This window comes from Notolepis coatsorum (genome assembly GCF_963971535.1).
Source record: "Notolepis coatsorum genome assembly, chromosome: 14".
In the NCBI taxonomy this organism is placed as follows: domain Eukaryota; kingdom Metazoa; phylum Chordata; class Actinopteri; order Aulopiformes; family Paralepididae; genus Notolepis; species Notolepis coatsorum.
The window spans coordinates 91957426-91981528 of record NC_140178.1 but is presented as its reverse complement, the minus strand read 5'-3'; the positions used below and the strand labels follow the sequence as shown (position 1 = coordinate 91981528).

General features: G+C 42.8%; 1 protein-coding gene across 2 annotated transcripts in view; it reads left to right on the top strand.

The window, feature by feature from the left end:
* Nucleotides 1-24103, top strand: part of LOC311239948 (choline transporter-like protein 2) — an 80309-nt gene that overhangs the window by 24512 nt on the left and 31694 nt on the right. The window contains exons 1-5 of one of the 2 annotated variants that reach the window (XM_084328392.1): nucleotides 7792-7980; nucleotides 19278-19326; nucleotides 20014-20087; nucleotides 21325-21409; nucleotides 22814-22898. In XM_084328392.1, the coding sequence (XP_084184518.1) occupies nucleotides 7944-7980; nucleotides 19278-19326; nucleotides 20014-20087; nucleotides 21325-21409; nucleotides 22814-22898 (330 nt within the window). In that variant the 5' untranslated portion in view covers nucleotides 7792-7943. Of the gene's footprint in view, nucleotides 1-7791; nucleotides 7981-19277; nucleotides 19327-20013; nucleotides 20088-21324; nucleotides 21410-22813; nucleotides 22899-24103 lie in introns of those variants that run through there. The other variant, XM_084328393.1, reaches the window with a different exon arrangement.

Genomic DNA, 24103 nt, shown 5'->3' with positions numbered 1-24103 from the left:
AGAAGAGGACACTTAGCAGATTGCCCATTATCGTTCATTCCCACCTCCATCCCCACCTCTCCCCACGACCACCATCCACCCCTACCTCTCCCCTACAGCCACCCTCCATACCCACCTCTCCCCTACACCCACCATCCACCCCTACCTCTCCCCTACAGCCACCCTCCATACCCACCTCTCCCCTACACCCACCATCCACCCCTACCTCTCCCCTACAGCCACCCTCCATACCCACCTCTCCCCTACACCCACCATCCACCCCTACCTCTCCCCTACACCCACCATCCACCCCTACCTCTCCCCTACAGCCACCCTCCATACCCACCTCCATCCTACACCCACCCTCCATCCCTACCTCTCCCCTACAGCCACCCTCCATCCCTACCTCTCTCCAAAGTGCCCCTCTTTTTTGGGTCTGATGTGTGGGTTGGCGTTGAGTGGAGATAGGGGGGCGGGGGGGGGTTCTTTTATTGGCCACACCTCAGGCTCGGCCAAGAGAGCCTGCAAACACGTAATCACTTTTGATTTATACTGAAATAGTAAGTTCAACCAGATGTGTGAACAAGTTTGCATAACAAATAAAAGTGACATAGGCAAATCTTTACACATGCATACATAATCAAAGTTGCAGTTGTTTTACTTGCCTAAACATTTTCTGTCCATCAAAACGGACACAAATCTGGTGGAGACAGACCTGCTCATTGAAAATGAATTAAATTCTGATTCTAGACAGAGAACATCAACATATATATATATATATACATTTACATTTACATTTAGTCATTTAGCTGACGCTTTTATCCAAAGCGACTTACAAGTTCTGTACGACAAGTCATCAGGAAGGGCACAACTCTATCAGCTGAGTAACAATGTTCATCAAAGTGTTGAGTGCTACAGTGTAGGTTAGTTAGGGTTAGATTTTTTTATATATATATATATATATTTTTTTTTAATTCAGATACTAATAATAATAATAATAATAATAATAATAATAATAATAATAATAATAATAGATTCAATTTGTACCGCACTTTATATTCGCGAGAATCTCAGAGTGCTACAAAACAATTAAAATGAATAAAAACAATTAAAATGACTAACAACCAATGAAATGGAAGAACATAAGAGTAAAATAAAATAAAATTATAATAAAATGAATAGAAGTAAAAATAAAAAGAAAAGAAAAGAAAAAGAAAAGTAAAAGAAAAATTCAGGCAAAAGCCTTGTTAAAAAGAAATGTTTTTAGGCCCCTTTTAAAAGCCTCGACGGATTGTGGTGATCTCAGGTGGATGGGGAGAGCATTCCAAAGTCTGGGTGCGGCAGAGCAGAAGGCTCGATCGCCCATGGTGTGCAGCTTAGTCCTGGGGGCTTTGAGGAGGTAGGCTGTGCCGGAGCGGAGGGAGCGTGAGGAGGACTGGGGGGTGAGGAGTTCCTTGAGATAGGCAGGGGCACCACCGTGTACGCACTGGTGAGTGAGGAGGGAGACCTTAGAGCCATATGGAATCCGCGATCACGGAATCGCGGACGGAATCGCGGAATTGAGCAATAAAAATGGAATCAACTATAAAAAAAAAAATGTTTAATTTTTTTTTTTTTTTTATGTTGTGGGACTTGTACAGCACTTTGTTCAACTTTGTCAGTGCTGTAAAGTTTAAACCTTTTTAAATCTTAGACAAACAAAACACTTTGCTTTCATGAAATATTGTAAGCCGTCATTTGAGGCTTTATAAAAGCAGCACAATGAACACAAATCTGTCAGTGCCGAGTCCGACCTCATCTTAAATAACAAACAGCATTGCTTGTTGTAGTTAACAAAGAGAGGCAGAGTTGATTTTGCAAAAATATATATAATTATTATTTTTTTTATAATCGAATTTTATTTTCATATTCGAATCCCATGCCCATCGAAAGAAGCTTCCAAGCTTCGAAGTATTTAAGACAGCCCTATTAAATGGACTGTTATATCTTATTAAATTGTGGACATTTATTCATTCCCACTTATTAGACACTATTTCTGATGGTAAAATTAGCGTACAAAGCAAAATACAAAATTCTGAAATATTAAAACGAAAAAAACGGAATTTGGAAAAAAATAAAATGGAATTTGGAAAAAAATAAAACGGATTTCATATGGCTCTAGGAGACCTTGTACTCAATCCTGTGTTCCACGGGGAGCCAGTGAAGGGATCTGAGGGTGGGGGTGATACTGGTTGAAGAAGTGCGTCTTTAGTTTCGGCTGTCCTAACTGGGGTGGGTAGTTCATTCCACCATTGTGGGGCAAGGACTGAGAATAGGCGACTTCTCTTTGATGACCCTCCCGGAGCTTGGATAGGAGTAGGTCTGAGGCGGCCAGAAGATGCAGAGCGTAGGGGTCTTGAGGGTGTGTACTGTAGTTAGAAACCATTGACCGGAGGTAGGCGGGAGCGGTTCCCTTTGCTGCACGGTATGCTAGGTCGAGGGCCTTGAAGCGGATTCGTGCAATGGGGAGCCAGTGCAGGTCCCTAAGAAGTGGGGCCGACTTCGGTAGGTTTGAGATCAGGCGGGCCGCTGCGTTCTGAATGAGTTGAAGAGGCTTGGTGGCAGTGCCCGGGAGGCCAGCGAGCAGTGCTTTGCAGTAGTCGAGGCGGGAGATGACGGTTGATTGGACGAGGAGTTGGGTGGCTTCTTTTGTCAGGAATTCTTTTGTTTAAATTTCGTTGTAACAACTGTAACAATGACAATAAAGATCTATTCTATTCTATTCTATTCTATTCTGAAGGGGCGGATCCTTCTGAGGTTGCTCAGGAGGAATCTGCAGTTTCTGGTTGTCGCTGCGATGTGACTGTGAGCAGAGAAGTTCAACTGGTCGTCGAGGACAACACCAAGGTTCTTGGCGGTCGGGGACGCGGTCACAGCTGCATTCTCGACTGTGATGGAAAGGTCGGTCAGGGGGGAGGATTTGGCCGGCAGGTGGAGCAATTCTGTTTTGCTTAGGTTCAGTTTGAGGTGGTTGGTCGTCATCCAGGCGGAGATGTCGGACAGACAGGCCGAGATCCGCTCAGAGACGTGGATATCTGAGGGAGGGAAGGAGAGGAAGAGTTGAGTATCGTCGGCATAACAATGATAGGAGAAGCCATGAGACGTGATAATGTTACCCAGTGATTTAGTGTAGAGGGAGAAGAGAAGGGGTCCTAGAACCGAGCCCTGGGGGACACCCAGGGGGCGGTCATTGAGGTATGATGTCAGCCATGTCAGCGCAGAGCCAGCCACTCCCATGCGAGGGCCGCGAGGAGGATCTGATGGTTGACTGTGTCGAAGGCTGCAGATAGATCTAGGAGAATCAGGACACTTAGGCTTTTGCTAAGTGAAGTGCCTCTGTGACCGCAATGAGGGCCGTTTCTGTGGAGTGGCCAGACTGATTAGGGTCTAGGACAGGGGTCAGCAACCTTTACTATCAAAAGAGCCACTTTTCCCCCGTCCCACAAAATAAAATGCTCAGGGAGCCGCACAACCTATTTACCCTTAAAATGAAGATAACACAGTGTATAACATTTTATATATCCCCAAGCATACCCCAAATTTTGCATAAAATGCCTGACAATTGCATACCCAAAGTAATTTGCGATTTATTATACTTTATACTTATAGCACACAGTTTGTTGCATTAATGGGATTATAAAGCAACAAAAAGAAAAAAAATTACTTTTTAATTGCTGTTTTTACCTGTTATAACAAAGGAAAACCTCAAACTCTTATGAAGTGGAGAAAAAATACTGGCTGTGTAGACCTATTTTTTTTTATAAAAAACAGAAGAGGAGACAAAACACTGGTGTCTGTAGACCGACTTTGAAATAAAACCCAGAACTATTCAGGTATATTTGAGTCCTTCCCTCATTTGTGGAACATTTATAAAATAAAAGTAGTCCACTTTGAAAAAAGACTACCATGTGTATACTAGTATAGAGTATAGACCTACTTTGAAATAAAACACAGAAAAGGAGAAAAAACACTTGCATCTGTAAACCTACTTTGAAATAAAACCCTAAACTATGCAGCTCTATTAGAGTCCTTCCCTTATTTGTGGAAAATCTATAAAATAAAAAGTACATTTTTCGTTGTTCGCAAATTTCGCACCACATATCAGGAATACAGGTAAGCCTTTTGTTGACTAAATATCTTAGCTGATGAAATATCTTTTCATTTCAGTGTCACAGTATGACATCGATATCCAAAAAAAAAAAAAATTGGCTAAAGAGCGGTTGCCGACCACTGGTCTAGGAGGTCATTCTGTAAGAGATAAGCAGTAAGTTGATTGGATACAGCATGTTCAAGTGTTTTAGAAAGGAAGGAGAGAAGAGAGACAGGACGATAGTTGCCTATGACGGTGGGGTTCAGGTTTTTTTTTTTTACGAGCGGCATGACTATGGCTTGTTTTAGGGAGGTGGGGACCACCCCCGAGTTGAGTGAGGATGGTTGCAGTTAGGAATGGGAGGATGTCTGGTGCTATGGTCTGGAGGAGTGGGGAGGGTAGCTGGTCCAGCTGGCATGTAGTCGGACAGTTCGACGTTACCAGTGTCAGGGTCTCGGCTTCTGTAATGGGAGAGAAAGATGACAGAGTGAAGGACGAGGTTCTCGATTCAGCATTTGGAATGGGTGGGGGTTGGGAGAAGGAGCTGCGGATGTTCTCCACTTTTTCCTCAAAGAAGATTGCGAAGTCTTCGGCAGAGAAAGATGAGGGAGGAGGGGGTGGGGGGGGGGGAGTGAGGACATGGTATATATATATATATATATATATATATATATATATATATATATATATATATATATATATATGGAGTCTACTGGCTCTTCATCCGGTCAATAGTCTTCGACAGGGTGGAAAGTTGGCCATGCCCACACTGGAGCTCATAAGGCCCTCCGCCCACAAGCTGCACCATTAGTCATAACAAGAGAACAGACTCGATGGAAAGTTTGAGTCATTTTTCAGCTCTGTAAGGTTTCTGTTCATCTCTGTGATTTTAAACAGTCAAATGTTCTGTGTGCATTCTCCAAACACTATCCTCACACGAGCCACCGAATGACACACACAGTGATTGCCTTTGATGGCTGAGAACAAAATAACAATCCGTGGTCGTCATAAGTCCCTTGTGTGCCAATCCTGGAGCATTCCAAGCTGTTTTGTGAATCTCAGGTATTTGTGGCACCACCCAGTGCAGTACAACAGTTTGCCCACAAGAGGGGAGGAGACACCTATGCTACAGTTAGCAAGGTTTGAGAGGACACACCTGGGCCATGGCTGATCACAGATCAGCTTTTTGGATATATTATACACTAAATAATAGGATCATAGGATTTGGTGACTAGGCTAATCAATTAGTTGATTTAATCGACAAATATGTTGAATCAGAGTATAATACAGAGGGACCTCTTTAAATCTAGTGCTGACCAGAGATGTGCGCTTATCATTGAAAATCGAATGCTTACCATAAATGTGCTTATCATTGAAAATCGAATGCTTACCATAAATGTGCTTATCATTGAAAATCGAATGCTTACCATAAATGTGCTTATCATTATTAATCGAATGCTTACCATAAATGTGCTTATCATTATTAATCGAATGCTTACCATAAATGTGCTTATCATTATTAATCTAATGCTTACCATAAATGTGCTTATAATTATTAATCTAATGTTTACCATAAATGTGCTTATCATTTAAAATCTAGTACTGACCACGGGGCGCCCCGGTAGCGCACCATATACACGCTGCACTCGCAGCGTCCTGGGTTCGAATCTGGCCCAGGACATGTGCTGTCTGTCCTCCCCATCTCTCTCTCTCTCTCTCTCCCTCTCTCTCTCTCTCTCTCTCTCTCTCTCTCCCAATTTCCAATCCACAATAAAGCAGAAAATGCCATAAAAATATCTTAAATACATTTTCTTATAATCTAGTGATGACCAGAGATGTTCTTATCATTTCTCAGGAAATAAATCACTCTGCATGGAATAAAATCATAAAACAAAGTCTTGGTCGACTAAGACCACAGCGAGGACTCATCGTCTGGACGTGTAGGTGGCAGCCGTCCAGCAGAGTGTGGCTGCTTTAAGAACCGCTAACTGAAACACAGCGCCTCGTAACAGAAGCCTACATGTAGCCTACAGTAGGGCTGAGCAATTAATCAATATATATATATATTTGTTTAATCAAAATCGCTAAAGATGGCGGAGTGCAATATCCAAATCACAAGAGGCTGCGATATTAGCTTTGAAATTTGTGTCAAAATACTATTCTAATTGAATGCACCAGTCGTTTTGATTATGAAAAAAAAAACATTGTAAACAAAAAATGTGATTTTTGTATCAAGAATGACTTGGAACCACATGTCAAAAAGACTGTATGGCGATTTAACCCTTTCACTGCCACACTACCAAAACGGTTAACCCTTGCACTGCGACAATACACAGAAGGTTAACCCTTTCACTGCCACACGACAGCCGGTTAACCCTTTACTATCACACAACCGACGGTGTGGTGCTGCAGAGAGGCCCTGGCCAGCAAATCATATTCTATAGATGTAAGAAAACATCTTTGTTTGGTACAGACCCCCGCAATCATCACATTTTGATATTTTTTCCCCATGAAAATAATGATGCAAAACACCATTCAATATAACATCATGAATCATATCACAACATAATATATTTTCACTATTGGGCAGCCCTACCATTTAGTGCTATGTCAAATACTGCAATTGATCCATCTCAAACCCTGCCCTCTTTTCTTGATGCTCCAATCACAGGATTTAGAAAAGAGGGCAGGGTTTGAGTAAATGATCCTACACACCTGAATCTTATCTACTCTAGGCCACACCCTATACTCTCCCCCCAGGCCCTCTGGGCGACGCCCCACTCCCCCCCCAGCCAGGCCCTCTGGGCGACACCCTACTCCCCCCATGCCCATACAACCCAAATCAACCGAACTCACTGACATGGAGGTTGACTCCTCCTTGTTTTCCACAGACATGGTTCTGATAGAATCTCTACAACTTGGTGTTCAGCTTCCAACCGCCAACATAGTTCTGCCTCCAACCTTCCTCTCTCTCTCTGTACACATTGCCAAACCATATTTAAATGTTGAAAAGATTTACAATAATACATCAACATCATTGAAATGATTATCCCTCTCTCCTCCCCCTTCCTCCCTCTCTCCATCCCTCTCCCCCACTTTCTCTCTCTCTCTCTCTCCCCCCCTCTCTCTCTCTCTCTCTCTCTCTCTCTCTCTCTCTCTCTCTCTCTCTCTCTCTCTCTCTCTCTCTCTCTCTCTGTCTGTCTGCCTGCCCCTCTCCCCCACTTTCTCTCTCTCTCTCTCTCTCTCTCTCTCTCTCTCTCTCTCTCTCTCTCTCTCTCTCTCTCTCTCTCTCTCTCTCTCTCTCTCTCTCTCTCTACCATGGGAGGGGGAGGGTCAGTGTGTCAAACAAGTATGTGTGTCTCCACCCCTCTGCCTGCCTTTCAGCTGTGCTCCCTCCCCACACTTCCCAGTCTGTAGGTGAGCCTGGCTATCAGTACCTGCCTGCCCTCTGGAGAGAAGCCCAAAGAAAGCTATAGAAACGAGAAACAAAAGAGACGGACAACAAGAGGCTTGTTTGTGACAGAGAGAAGGGGTTCGAGAGAGAGAGAGGACAGGTGGAGCAGGGGTTGGAGAGAGAGAGTGCGGCAGCAGCAGCTGTTGCAGGAAGGAGGCTTGTGAGGTGGAGCAGTGGTGTCTGCCGTCACAGATACTAGACAGGTTTGGCGGGTTTCTCTCCCCCCACAATACCTGTGTCTCCCTCTCAGTCATTTATACCAACCTACACACACTGGTGGCAGGAAAAGGTAAAAAAAAAAAAAAAAAAAGGAAGAAAGTGGGAAAAGGTTTTCCAGCCGTTTCAACGTTCCAGCTGAGCTTCCCTGAAAGGAATTCCAAGATGCCTAAAAAGGAAGGAGCCTATTATGGGAAAGATGGTAACATTTTTTATTCACTTTGCTCTGCTTACCTTGACTTAAACAAAAGTGTTTTTCCTGTAAGATTTCCTATGAGAAAGTGAGAGAGAGGTGTTCTGGCTCTGTGTTCATGTACTGGGGCCTTGGTGTATTCTCTCTGCCGCACAACGGCTTGGTGGTTTGGAGGCTCCTCGAGTGTAAAGTCTCTTGTTTTGGGTGAAACCAGAGCAGCAGTATCAGCATGTCAACATGGCCGGGAGGGAATGGGTGCGAGGAGGCGACCGGCTGGCTGGTGCCGGTGCACAGGTGTAATGTTGACTTCATGCCAGGCGGGCCTTTTCATCAGCTGTTTGTCTTACAGGCCTAAACGTCACCGCGCTTGTGTGTGGATAAGGATTGAAGCCAAGGTGCTGATTAGTAGTCAGGATAGGCCGTTGCTTTGCAAGTCACTGAAATATATTAAAATGGTGACTGACTCACGCATGCATTTATACGTGTGCTGTTAGTTGTTGTTGTTGGCTGGATAAAAGCGAGCAAAGACCTCCTTTTCTTTTTGACTTCCAGTCTTCTAGCTGCAAGTAACAAGGATAATGAAAACATGCCCCTCTATCCCCCCCCACCCTAGAAATAGGTATACTTTCTTTATGTGTCCTCCATATCTATGAGGGTGTTGTGGGTGTGAGCTCAGGACAGCCTTTGCTTAACTTTGTTCCATTGCCAGATCTTGAAGGGAACATTGGTTTGGCAATCTGCATTCATTACCAAAAGCCGCTTGACACCACATCCATTTTCTCTGCACTTTCACTGCACTTTCCTCCTAGTAGGTGTTGTTTTCAAGAGGTTTTCTGCCTCCCGAGCACAGCAGGTCCGGTAAACGCACGCTGCCGCATTAGCACCCTCGCCACGTGCATTATTAATGGGCCAAGACGCCACAGAGAATATCATACTCTCCCCTCTCGACCCAGAGGCTCGGATGTCGGCGACATATGCTGTACCATAGATGCATAGTACGATACACTCTTCCATAGACGGCACACTTGCATGCTCCCATAGATACAGTAAACTGTTTCCAGGGGTGTAAAGTACTTGAGTAATTGTACTTCGTTACAATACTTATGTACTGTTTTGGGGGATTTGTACTTGAATGAATGAATGAATAGTTTTATTTTCGGTCTTTGTTTACAGATAAATCAAAAACACACACGTGTGGACTTTCAAAAGGAAAAGAAAAAAAGAAAAAATCACAAATGTACATATTCAAAGTAAGCTCACTCGCACACAAAATCCAAACTCAATGACGGAAAAAAGGAATAGGCTGAAGCACATGCTTATTTTTGCCTATCCTTTACAATGCTTTACTCAAGTATTATTAGGTTTGTACATTACATTTCCGAACTAACGTTAACGTTATTAATCCTGCAGCCTTACTTTATTTAAAAACAGCCAATCAAATCCCCATCAATGGAAAATTAACCCGCCCATACCCATGCTGATTGGTCCTTGTGCAAGACTAGAAAGCGGCGGGGATCTTTGATTAAACACCTGCTATCAGAAGAATAGACGGTCATAAAAAAAGTTTTTACTTTAACTTTTTAGTACTTAAGTACATTTAAAAGTAGAAGCTTTTTGACTTACTTGAGTAATATTTTGAGACTACCCATACTTTCACTTAAGTATACTTTCTGGGTACTTTTTACACCCAGTGTACGATACACGCTTCCATAGATGCACACTGGCATGCTCCCATAGATGCAGTAAACTGTTTCCTATCTATTGTGGAACAATGTGTGTATTTGAACAAGCTCCTCTCAGTGGGCCCGGGTCTCTCTCTCTCTCCGGCTCAGAGCTGATGTCTCTCGCCCTGGCCGCTGGTCCCCTCCCTTGGTTAGTGTATTAACCCTTTCACTACCACACTACAGAAGGTTAACCCTTTACTATCACACTACAGACGGTTTCTGTAGTGTGATAGTAAAGGGTTAACCTTCTGTAGTGTGGTAGTGAAAGGGTTGATTAAGGACACGCATGCTTCAGTGTTGGCAGTGATTTGAGCCTGGAAGATGTTTTATGAACTGTCCTTGACGTGCCAGACACAATGCAAGGGTAAAATGGAGAAGTCGCTACTGTCATTTCTCATCATTATCCTGTGAAGAACGTGAGAACCGGTATAACAGAAAAACTGAGGCCTCCCCGACCGCCCAGGTTGAGAACCGCTGTTGTAGAAGAGCATTATATGCCCCACATGGCGTCATGAGGAACAGGGTCTTTCAGAAGTGCTCAGTCTATATCACTATCTATCTCTGTGTATCTCGCTCCCAACATATTTGCCTTGGCATGAGGCGGATAGTTTGCTTCACTCAAGCATTTCCTTAGTGAGCAAGGCTACTAAATGTAGTCCCCAGTCAGCCATCCAATGGGAGATGGTGGTTTGGTGCATGATGGAGGTATGTGCTGGTGGGACAAAGAGTTGTAACGCGTGCGGTTTGTGTCATACTCCTAATGTTAATGACATGGTGACATCTGTTGTGACATCTCCTGGAGTGGCATCTCCTGGATTATACCCTCCTTGATGGTGAGTCACCTGTGTCGGTTGGCCTACGCGTGTCGATGGCGCTTCCTCATTGTGAACGGAGCTATTCACTTCCTACAAGATACAAGATACTTTAATGCCACACAACGATGGTGTAGAATGTAGATGGAGTCCAGAGAGGGGAGGGCTGTTTCTCATTCAGCCACGCGTGAGAATATCGGAACAATATTATAGAATATTATTTCAGAAGTTGGGTCTACTGGTGGTGCCAGGGGAATGGATATGAGCAGAGATGCCTGCAGCTAATTGACCTGATCACTAATGTGATTAAGCAGACCCTTTCTCTAGGATGATAATAATAATGATAAGCGTTATTTTTTAAAGCACCTTTCATACAAGAAATGGACATAAAATAGACATGATGGGCATAAAATGAGCATAAAAACGTTTAGCAACTTATGCCTCTCATTCACTGCATTCATTCACACACCAACAGCAGAGGTGACCATGCAAGGTGCCAACCTGCTCGGTTAACTTCGACACGCTGCTGGGAGGAGCTGGAATTGAGCCGGAATATATATATATATATCTCTAATACATCATTGAAATGATTATCCCCTCCTCCTTTATCTCTCTCCCCCCCCCTCCCCTCCACTACTACTAATCCAATCAATATATAAATTAATTAATAAATGATTATTAATAAGGTATTAGTAAAAAATGTATTGTTAATTTGTTAAATATAAGTCTAGTAATGTATGAATTAGTAAATATAATATAGTATGTTCTGATGAGTAAAAGGGGGTGGGGTTAAATAAGTCTATGCTTCTTCCCACTCCTTTTCAAATATGTAAATGACAAAACAAAGACATTTTGTTTGACTTGTTTGTTTGTTCTTTGTTATTTTGAATAATTTTATATACAGTACATTTATTATTTGAACGGCTTAAGGCTATATCTGTACTTGATGTTTGTTTGTTGTGTTGCATATTTGAAATAAACTTCAATCAATCAAAAATATTTTAATCTGTGACATTTGCTCAATGGCAGATGACCTCTCTCTCCTGAAAAATGATCAATAGTCACTGAATGCCAAAATGGCCTTCGACCCTAAAATGACAACATTGCAGGCCTGTGGTCATGTTCCCTGGGTTTTGACAGCTCATTTTCCAACTATGCACATTGGGCATGGAATAATCTGCAAAAACATAAAAAATTAGACCGATTTATGTCCATGGATGAATTTAACCCTTGTGTGGTGTTCTCCTTTAACCCCTGTGTGGTGTTCTCCTTTAACCCTTGTGTGGTGTTTTCCTTTAACCCTTGCGTGGTGTTCTCCTTTAACCCTTGTGTGGTGTTCTCCTTTAACCCCTGTGTGGTGTTCTCCTTTAACCCTTGTGTGGTGTTCTCCTTTAACCCCTGTGTGGTGTTCTCCTTTAACCCTTGTGTGGTGTTCTCCTTTAACCCCTGTGTGGTGTTCTCCTTTAACCCCTGTGTGGTGTTCTCCTTTAACCCTTGTGTGGTGTTCTCCTTTAACCCCTGTGTGGTGTTCTCCTTTAACCCTTGTGTGGTGTTCTCCTTTAACCCTTGTGTGGTGTTCTCCTTTAACCCTGTGTGCTGTTCTCCTTTAACCCCTGTGTGGTGTTCTCCTTTAACCCTTGTGTAGTGTTCTCCTTTAACCATTGTGTAGTGGTATCCTTTAACCCTGTGTGCTGTTCTCCTTTAACCATTGTGTGGTGTTCTCCTTTAACCCTTGTGTAGTGTTCTCCTTTAACCATTGTGTAGTGGTATCCTTTAACCCTGTGTGCTGTTCTCCTTTAACCATTGTGTGGTGTTCTCCTTTAACCCTTGTGTAGTGTTCTCCTTTAACCATTGTGTAGTGGTCTCCTTTAACCATTGTGTGGTGTTCTCCTTTAACCCTTGTGTAGTGTTCTCCTTTAACCATTGTGTAGTGGTCTCCTTTAACCCTTGTGGGGTGGTCTCCTTTAACCCTTGTGGGGTGTTTTTTCCTGATTTTTTTTTTAATGAGCCAAGGCCAATGCGTCTCAGGCTGAAAGAATAATTATTTGTATAATTTATCTTTTAGTAAACATTGAAAATAGGTCCCACAGACCTGAACACCACACAAGGGTTAAATGCATCATAGAAACTGTAGTGACTAGTTACTGAGGCATGCAGTTGTTTTTCTCGAGTGGCCATTGTGGTTAAATCGCTGTTCTTATGTATTATTGTGCACTGTTGTATGTTATGGTGGATGTTATTTATTATATGGCATTGGTTACTTTGTACGGCTGCTACCCTGGCCAGCTGTCTCTTGTTAAAAGAGATTTATTTTAATCTCAATGGGACTTCATCTCCTGGCTGAACTGAGACAAACTTCTTCCTAAGTGAGGCTTAAATCCGGGTCTGTAGCTCATAAGTCATAGTGAGGTGCAGAATTGTCATGCGAGTGACCCCAACACTGATCCTAGATCAGTAGTCTTGAGAAATACAGGCCCCGGTCTTCTGACATAAGGTTACGATACATAGGGTAAAGATAGCAGGGTGCTGGTGCAAGCGAAACAGTATTTATTTCAAAGATCCACTCCATTCCAGCTCTTAGATAGGACACTCAGTCTTATCCTCCAGCTAACTCAATCAACTGGTTTATCAGAGGTCTACACAGCACATAGAATAGAAACTCCCCTTAAACCCCTTTGGGACTCTCAGCTGGACAACAAGGCATTGCAGGAGTGACTGAAATCTGAGTGTATTTCTGGCCTGGGCATGTAAGGAAATAGTTTTAACTACTTTGTTTTTTCCTTTTTTTTTGTTCATTCAGGAAACGTTCAGGTTATTGTCAGATTGCCTAATCAGATGACATACAGTACATGTGGGAAATATATAGTTGTGTCCATGAATACTTTGACATCAACACAAACAAAAAATATACTAAATTAACTTTTTATTACAAATGTGCAACTTTCAAAGAGTACAGTCCATTATGATGGGAAAGTACAGGTATTTAGCTTGTTTCACCCGTTTGGAGACTAAATAAGTGATGAGATAGTCAATCAATGCTATGATTTCATAGATGGTTGGGTTGCATAGAGTCATTGAGCATCCTGATGGCCTGGGGATAGAACGGGATCACAAGTCATTAGACTAACAAAGATGGGGCTGCTTCTAAAGGACCCAGAGTCTGTGTCTGGTTACATAACTACATTTTATTACATATTATATTCAATATGAGCCTGAGGCTGCAGAAAGTCCCGACATTGTGAAAAACCTCCTGTGTGGTCCCAGTCCCTAAGTGCTCGCGTCCCAGCATGTCCAAGGACTACAGGCCGGTGGCTCTAACCTCTCATATAATGAAGACCATGGAGAGGTTAGTCCTGGAGCAACTCCGCCCGGCGATTAAACCCCACAGTCTAGACCCACTCCAGTTCGCCTATCTAGCCCCGACTGGGGGTAGAGGATGCTGTCATCTACCTGCTGAACCGAGCCTAGACTCACCTAGACAAGCCGGCGAGCACTGTGAGAGTCATGTTTTGTTTGCAGTGCTTTTGATACCATAAGGCCGGGGCTGCTGGGTGAGAAGTTGGAGGCGATGCAGGTAGAGGCCCCCCTGGTAACCCTTTTGACTTGAAACTGTTCAACTTGACACCTTTGGATAAAACATCCTGTCTGTACGACTGCACCCTCTGTTTGGAACCCACACGTCGAGCAACGATTCTTTATCGATTCCCTTATCGATCCCTGATAAATTTATAATTTAAATTGGAAATGCAACAGAACTAAGCTGGTTAGAATAACAACATACAACTTGACATTTCTGATTGTCATTTATTGTTGAGCCCCCATGTCAGAAAAATACAAAAACTGTAAAAATCTTTTTTAACTATAGCCTACACTTAAATAAAATAATGTATTTTATTCTTAAACTAATTTAATCTATTGAATAACGACCTGTTGAATGTAACTACAGTTCAATATCTTAAAACTAATTTAATCTATTGAACCGTAGTTGCATTCAACAGGTCGTTATTCCTCTGACTTCTCTGTCTCTGGTCTTTCAGAAGACCAGCACACACACGCAGACGCACACACACACACACACACGCACGCACAGACAGAGCTCCCTCCCCGGTCCCCGCTCGCCCCTGTCCTGTAAGGTATTGGCTCGTGTTGCTACACGGACATGTTTGTATGTTGCACGGTACTTCCTGACTTACCTACTAGTAAACAACAGTCAACTTGATCACACCCTCTCCGTCTCTTATTATATGTGAACTAAAGAGTACAAGGTTTACACAACAGCCCCCATACACTTTCTTTTGTATTTGTACTACCTGCTGTCAGCTGTTATCTCTCTCTGTGTGTCTGTATGCGCTTGGTTAGCTAGCGTTAGCTCTGCGGCTGTTAGGTTGCCCCGAATTAAATGAATGACTCGGTTCTAAAGCATTCGAGTAGTTTTCAATCACTGCACTTAGAAACAGTCAAACAGCGGGAGCGTTTCGGGAGCACATGACCAAAACCCAGGCAATTTTGAGCCCTTAAGGAATCAAATAGTCTGCTCTATGGCTGCATGCTAACGCTAACGTTATTGTTTTGAAATGCGCAACTGTCGGAAAAACCTGGCAGCGATAAGAGGAATCGATAGTCACGGAGGCATGCGATTCCAGGAATCGGACAATTAGGAACCGGCTCCCAACTGGAACCGGTTTTTGATTCCCATCCCTAGCCACAAACGCCTATGTCTCAAGAGAAATAGCGAGGGGCTTTACTTTAGTCGTTAAACCGTGAACGGTTTCCTGTGGCACTTCCGCACATGGAAACTTTCTCGCAGCACACCTTTTGTTCTGTTTTGACTGTGTCCGGCCGTACTCAAATAAAGACAAAACGATACGTTTCTCTGATTCCAGTTAATCTTTATTTCATCAGCTCTATCTAATCATTATCTTTTCAATTACAATCTTCTCAGGCAGCTTGATCAGCGGAGGGCCAACAAAGATCCTGGTGAAGTTAGGATTGATCTCCCATGTCTGTAACGGAATCAAGGAGCTGTCCTATTGGCCCGGATTATTTGTTGTCTGACAGAGTAGCCCCATCAACTTCAACAATGAGACTGTGCAGTGGAAGTTCACCAGTGTGCAGGTTGCACACCAACCAGACCAGCTTTCTCCCCAGGTGCAGCTCCAGCTTCCGCATTACACCTGCCTTCACTCCAGTGTTGTTATTGGTTGAGTCTCCTCCAATGGCCCACAGGTCTCATCAGAACCTCTCTTTCCGACCAGGAAAACAGGACCTTAGCAATCTGCTCTGCATGGGACTCCTCTTTAGTTGCTTTCTCTGGTGTAAAGTGGAACAGATAGTTGCTGCCAGGCTCACTAGCAACACGATAGTGTTCTTCCTTGATCTTTGCAGGAAAAGATTGGTCACTGCCCTCAGCTTCCATCATCACATTGGTCATGTCAATCCGCCCGTCAAAGAGGATACAGGAGATGACCCCCTCCTCCCTGGACTTCTCCTCAAATTCTTCACCCAGCTCTTGCATTCACTTTAGGGTTTATTTCAGGCACCTGTGTATGACCAAGGGGTTCAAAATGGTAAAATCGGCCATTTTGAAATCCAAAATGATGTAGGTTAGTTTTCCTTTTTTTTATATCCACTTTTTCTCCTTTTTTTCTATTTTCTCCCATCCCAATTTAGCCGTGCCAATTCTCCCCTCCCCTGTCTTGAACGTTGCTCGCATGTGCCCCCCACTGGCCAGTTGTAGGGAGAATTGAAGCCCATCGCATGTCCCCTCCGATACATGTGTAGGCAGCCAGTCGCATCTTTTCACCTGCCAGCGCGGACTCTCATTTGGCGAGGAGTAACCTGTCTCTGCTGTGCAGGCGCCCCAACCGACCTGTAGGAGTCGCTGTTTACAACGTCCAGATTACCACCCATCGACTTCCACCCGCTAACTCTGCCAATTGAGTTAGTATGACGGCCGGCCCAAGCCGGAGGCAACGCCGACAGCCAGATTCGATACCGGTGTCTCGTGCGTTGGATCAAGAGCACAATGTCCGCTGCGCCACCCAGCTGCCCAGGTTAGAGTTTTCCTATCTGAAAAATTTACTAATTTTATTCCACATTAAGAAACTCATCATTTAGACACTTTGCATGTTAGGATTTCCTTCAGATTCATGTTGGCATCCATGTATGGCCAAGGGGTGAAAATGGTAAAATCGACTATTTTGAAATCCAAAATGATGTAGGTTAGAGTTATCCGATCCAAAAAATTATCCGATAAAAAAAGTATGGCCCGCCCTACCCCCCTAGTGTCCTGGGTTGTTGACTATCTGATGGGCTGACCACACTATGTGCGCCGCCGCCTACAGAGCTGTGTGTCAGACAGACTGGTCAGCAACACCGGGGCCCCGCAGGGGACAGTCCTCTCTCTCCCTTCCTCTTCACGGTCTACACTCTACACCAACGACTTCCACCATCGGTCAGAGTCCTGCCACCTTCAGAAGTTTTCTGATGACACTACGATAGTGGGATGTATTAAGGACGGTGATGAGGAATACCGTGCACTGGTGGTGGACTTCGTCACATGGTGCGATAAACCACCTGCAGCTAAATGTGATGTAGACCAGGGAACTGGTTGTGGATCTGGGGAGGAACGGGAGTGCATCTGTGAACCCCGTTTCCATCAGGGGAGTCGATGTGGACACGGTTGAGGATTACAAATACCTCGGTGTACACATCGACAATAAATTAAACGGGTCAAAACATGCAGATATTTTATATTGTAAGGTAAAATAGGAAATGTATATCCCGGACTGCATTTTATTCTTAGGCTTATTTTTATTGTTATTCGTGACTTTTTGTTTTTGTCTACCTAAATGTTTACTGTGAGTGATTTGTAGTGCCAAATTTCCCTCAGGATGAATAAAGTATTTCTATTCTATTCATATGACCTGAAACACCTCAGAATTCATCCTGCTGCTTGTCAATAGTCGCATCAATAAATATAAGGGAAAAGGTTCCATTAGCAGCCATACATGCCCACGCCATAACACTACCACCATAATTCACTGAGGTGATATGCTTTGGATCATGAGCAGTTCCTTTCCTTCTTCATACTCTTCTCCTCTTCTCTTCCCATCATTCTTGTACAAGTTGATCTTTGTCTCATCTGTCTATAGGATGTTGTTCCAGAACTACATGCTTTTCTTTTAGATGTTTTTTTTGGCAAACTCTAATCTGGTCTTCCTGTTTTTGAGGCTCACCAATGCTATCTCTCCGAGTTTGATTATATTTTTGGCTTGCTTCACTGATAGTGACAGCTCTTTGGACCTCATATTGAGTGTTGACAGCAACACATTCCAAATACAAATAACACAACTCTAGACCTTTTATCTGCTTCTTGTAAATGAAATAATGAGGGAATAACACGCATGGAACAGCCAATTGTCCAATTACTTTTGGTCCCTTAAAAAGGAGGAGGCACATGTAGAAATTGTTGTAATTCCTACACCCTTCACCTGATTTGGATGTAAATACCCTCAAACTAAAGCTGAAAAGCACATATTGATTGTTTTCTTTCAAATCCATTGTGGTGGTGTATAGCCAAAATGATGAAAATCATGTTGATGTTCAAATATTTATGGACCTGACTGTATGTCTGTCCGATCTAGATTCGTATAACTGCTCATGCTTTAAAGAGGCTCCAGAGAGACTCCACTGGGTGACGTCACCCAGAGAAGAGCAGACCTCTAATGTCACTCAGAGGAGGGACTACTTATTGATTGATTGATTGATTGAACATTTTATTAACAGATTGCAGAATGGGTACAATACAGTACGGCTCAATACACACAATTGTTAAGGGGATACATATTACAGACCAGAGAAAGGACATTTACAGGGGCCAGTTTCGAATTGCACCCTCCCGTAGGTGCTCTTTGAGAGCGGTTTTGAAGGTGGGTAGGGATTCACATTATTTTACGGCTGTGGCTAGGACATTCCACATTGTTGTGGCATAATTGCAAAACGTGTCTAGTCCCTTGTTTGAGCCGAATCTGGGTTGGACATGATTTGTGGAACTCCTGACCTGCAGACATGTCTGTCGTCTCGACTGCAGTAGACTCACCATGAGGAACGTTGGAGAAACACTTGAGGAGATAATGTCTGCAGGTCACTGGACGTCTGCTCTCCTCTGGGTGACGACATCCCACTGAGTAGGAACATGTTGGTAAATGTTATGTCTGATTATCACGCATCCTTCAGAACGATGGGATTCAGGTTGAAAATCGACGAAATGGCCCTTTAATATACAGTCAAAGCATGATATTTTGAATAGGTATTAGCTGTAAAAACCCTTTGCGGTTGTGTGATGAGGAGGAAAAGTGTCTTTTAGGTTTTATCCTCAATACAGTCCGAGTCTATACAATATGACGATACAACATGTCAACATATTGTTTTCAAAAACACTTATGTCCTCCTCTGGTGGTTGTGAAGGGTATTTCAGGTCCTTGTGTCACCGAAACTGTGTTGCCGGGCGTGTCTCTTGCCTGAGGGGAGGAGGAGTGGTGGGGGGAGGGGGTTTGTGGGGCGCACAATCTCTTTAACCTGAATTTTCCCTGTAAAACATCCTGTAGCCTCTTTTCATGAACCATAGTCTGGGAGCAAAGTTGGCTCTTGGTACTAAAATGAATAATCATTTAATGGATTGAATCTGCAACATTGACTCCGTCATCTGTGTTCCACGTTGCTGGCCCTAAACTCTCTGATTGTAATGCTTTTTTCTTTTCTTTTGCAGGTGAACCTAGAAAATATGACCCCACCTTTAAGGGCCCGATCCACAGCAGGTGAGACGAGAGGTTTGATACGGTTATGTGGCCGGTTGCACTAAACATCCCCCGTTTTCTCATTTAAGATTTAATTTAAGGTTTTATTTAAGTTTAGGAAATTGCCTAAGACAGTTGGAACAGAAATCTCAGACTGATTCCTTAGGTAAGGGAAAATATACTCCGCTGTTTACCACAGTTCAACTGAAATATGGCGTGAATATTCCACAGTTGCCGAGGTGATGGAATATTGACCAAATATTTCTGTAGCTATAACTTGGCCATAACATTGAGTTGCACTAAGCAAACGGCAGTAGCCTATAATGTCCGCAACTCAAAGGAAAGGAAGACCACATTGGACGGAGGAAGAAGCTTCACATAATTATCCAGAGAAAATATGATCCAAATGTTACATCTAGTCTGAAACAACGAATGTGGCTAGAGATAATATGGATTTAACACAAGAAATCTGGCAGTGAAAAGAACAGATGAGGGAAAAAAAAATTACTTTATTACTGTACTTAGGATAAGGAAAAATAAGACCTAAGACTGTATTAAGAATAAATCCTAAGGACAGGACTTGAGGTGAATTCTTTAGTGGATTGTTGAGGAAATATGTAAATGAAGATGCTTCATACAACTGGCCGCTGGCTTTCATAGTATTGTTTGTAGTATATTTTGATCTCATCGCTCTTCTCTTCCCCTCAGGGGATGTACTGACATTGTGTGCTGTATCCTGTTCATCCTGGCCATCCTGGGTTACATCGCCGTGGGAATACTCGGTAAGAAAACAACAAACCAGTAGTGTAACCGGGGCCGTCCTCGACTAAAATACATTCTCAACAGTCCATTATTCGTCATAGAATTTGTGGACTAATCGATTAGTTGATTTAATCAGCAAATCTGTGAAATAATGTTTACCTTGTGCGATACCGCAGAAGATAGATAGATACTTGATTGCCATTTCAACACATGGTTGATTGGGATTTGTCTCGGTGCAATGCTCATTTCAGCATAAAACGGTGGAAAAAACATACAAGAATACATACAATGCAATCCCTGAAGTAGAATAAGTATTTCACACACATTAAAAGACCTTCCCAGTAGGAGTTAAATCATTTTGTGTCATGTACTGTGTAATCACAGTCCTGTGCCACTAGGGTGAATGCAGGAGGACAGTGGTTAAACGGCAGGACAGTGGTTACTAACCTTCTAGTACAAAGTGCCTGTGCATTAGGGCTTAGTGACGGACAACCTCGGGATATGTACTATTCTTAAAACGAGATGATCTACACCGGAGACTTTGGACTCTTCTACCAGAGGGAAGGGGGTTAAAGAGGTAGTAAGCAGGGTGAGAGGGGTCACCAAAGAAGGACCTCTTTACCAGAGATGTTCTGTTTACTCCACCAGTAGCTGCAAGGAAGTAGCAACACACTGTAGTGACTGTTTCACTGGAATTCATGTTGCCAGGGGAACAGTTTGGACCCAAATGTATTTCCTGTCAATTATTGCATCAGAAAACATCGCAACAGGAATAAACGTGGGTCCTTTTTTAGAATGGTACTATTGTCACTTTGAAACCGTCTATAGGTCAGGGGTCTCCAAATAGTTTCTCCCAGTCTGCCCTTTGAGTGACTCACCAGTCATTTATTAAAAGAAAATATATATGTATCTCAAACCACAAATTAAATCAATCTGTATCCGAAGTTTAATTATGAAATGAATCAGAAGTGTATGCGCTGTGATGCATTGAGAATCATTTGGTAACAGAATCATACTGTAATTATCATAATTACATTATGGGTTCCTTGGTGGTTCCCAGTCCTAATTACCACCATGATGCTCTTCTATAAACTCTCCTCTCCCTCCTCTCCCTCCTCTCTCCTCTCTCTTCTCTCTCTTCTCTCTCTTCTCTCTCTTCTCTCTCCTCTCTCTCATCTCTCTCCTCTCCCTCCTCTCTCTCTCTCTCTCTCTCTCTCTCTCTCTCTCTCTCCCTCCTCTTTCTCCTCTCCCTCCCAGCCTGGTCGCAGGGGGACCCCAGGAAGGTCATCTACCCGACGGACAGCAGAGGGCAGTTCTGTGGGCAAGCTGGCACCCCGCAGGAGTAAGTTATCTTGGTGTCATGGACTGAATGTTAATGTGGATGTTACTATTATTCACACATAGAAATGTGGCATACCTGGCTACAGCACATGTGATTTTGAACACTCCTTTTGTTATCGGTAAAGGAACACATCAACATTATGGGAAATGCGCTTACCTTGGTGTGATCTTTGACCAGCAAATGCACTTTGATCACCACATTAGGTCTATGTTTTTTCCATCTGCGAAATATTGCTAAATTTGATCTGTTGTGTCCCAGACGGAGCTGGAAATAATTGTTCATGCTTTTGATTTATCCCGCCTGGACTATTGTAACTCCCTTTTCACTTGCCTCGATGCGTCCACTTTGGGCTTTGTAAATACACTACCAACGGCTAAAAATGGTCGAGAATGCAGCTGCAAGGCTGCTGACTAGGTCTAGAAAATCTTGCCACATCACTCCCATCTTAGTTTCCCTTCACTGGTTCCCCATCAAATTTAGAATTCACTTTAAGGTTCTGGTCATCACCTATAGAGCACTCCATGGTCAGGCACCTGCCTACATCTGCGACCTACTGCGTCCATACACTACGAACAGATCGCTCAGGTCGTCTGATCAGGGCTTGCTGGCTGTCCCCCTGTCTAGATTAAAGACAAAAGGGGACAGAGCCTTCGAAACCGTGGCCCCCAGGCTATGGAATGCTCTGCCCTTGGACCTTAGATCTGTGGTCTCTGTAAACACTTTTAAAAATCAGCTAAAGACTGTGCTGTTCAAACAGGCGTTTGGCTAATTATGCTCTGTGTAAATATTTTATGTCTTTTTATCCGTTTTGCTTTTCCTGTTCTTTCATGTTTTTAATTATTTTCTTTTAACATGTTATCTTTGCACTTTATTGATGTTTTTACTCTGTGAAGCACTTTGTGACCCTGGTCTGTGAAAGGTGCTATATAAATAAACATTACTTACTTACCGTCTTCTCCAGAGTCAGACAAGAAGATGGATACCAATTTCCCCTCTGTGCATTCAGTAGAAGGCTATCTGGCTGCAAGCTAGCCTAGTTTAGCACAAATGAATGGAAGCAAATACGGACCGGCTAGCCTAGCTGTTCCCACTACAACCTCTCCCGGAGTTTTAAGCTAGGCTAGTGGTCTGTATCCGCTTCCATTCATTTGTGCTAGGCTAGCTTGCAGCCGGATAGCTTTCTACTGAACGCAAAGAGAGGAAATAAGGTACTGTAACTATCTTCTTGTCTCACTCTAATAATTTTGGCCGGTTCCTTAAGTAATTTTTAATGTGCAAAAATTATGGTTTGTGTTTGACTGTGTAACTTGAGTACATTTCAAACTTTTAAGTTTTAACCCAAATACACAGTGAGTTAGTGTTAAATGTACTCTGTGTGTGTGTGTGTGTGTGTGTGTGTTACAGGAAAAAGCCACTGCTGTTCTACTTCAACATCATGAAGTGTGCGAGCCCCATGGTCCTGCTGGAGTTCCAGTGTCCGACCACACAGGTGGGAACAACTCTTCTCTCTCATTGGATATAAGATAATAATGTGGGCGTCATAGCAGCACGTGGGGGGGGGGGGGGTAATAAAGACATAAATATAGGCAATACAATTATGGTAAAGATACAAATAAGCAGTGTAAACAATATAATTAACTCTTGAGTGTAAGAATATGAGAAAGTAAACGGTGTAGTCAAAGGTGCAGATGAGGGTCTGTATGCCCCATCAGTTGTGTTATATGTTAGAATAAATATGGGCAATAAAACACTTAGAATCTGAATATACTGTATGCTATGAGTAAGTAAAGTCAACAGTATATACACAGGTGCAGTATAAGCAGGGGTGTAAAAAGTACCCAGAAATTGTGAAAGTATGGGCACCGTCTCAAAATCGTACTCAAGTAAAAGTCAAGAGTATCTGGCTAAAAACACACTTGAGTAAAAGTAAAATAGTTTCTACTTTTAAATGTACAGTAAAAGTAAAAGCTTTTTTTATTCCGGGGCAATGAAATGTTCCGTTTCGTCCTCTTCATCACTCGTACTATCGTTTGTGGCCATCTTCTGTAGCTCGTCACTCTGGCCGTCTATTCTTCTGATAGCAGGTTTAATCAAAGATCCCTGCTTTCTAGTCTTGCACAAGGACCAATCAGCATGGGTATGGGCGGGTTCATTTTCCATTGATGGGCAATTGATTGGTTGTTTTTAAATAAAGTGCGGCCACAGGATTAATAACGTTAACGTCCAGAGAAACAAATATACTAATTAAAATGGTTGGACCTGCACTTTGTAGGTCTGCATTTTTAATTTAAGGAGTAAAAAGTGTTTGATTTTCTTAAATGTAATTGAGTAAAAGTACAAGTATACAAACCTAATAATACTTGAGTAAAGTACAAATCCCCCAAAACAGTACTTAAGTATTGTAACGAAGTACAATTACTCAAGTACTTTACACCCCTGAGTATAAGGTACCCTAACTGGCATGATATACGTCATACATTATACATTGTAGTCCGTGCTGTTTATGTGGTAAGAGTCGGACACACTTAGTGATCAGACATCCTAGTAGTAGTTCTCAATAATCATGACCTTTTACTTCTACATTTTCAATACAACACAGTTATCCACACAAGATGGACGTTTGCTTTGGGCCACGACGGGGACATCAAATAAATATTAATGTTCAACACATAACGCAATAAAAGCATAAAAAAA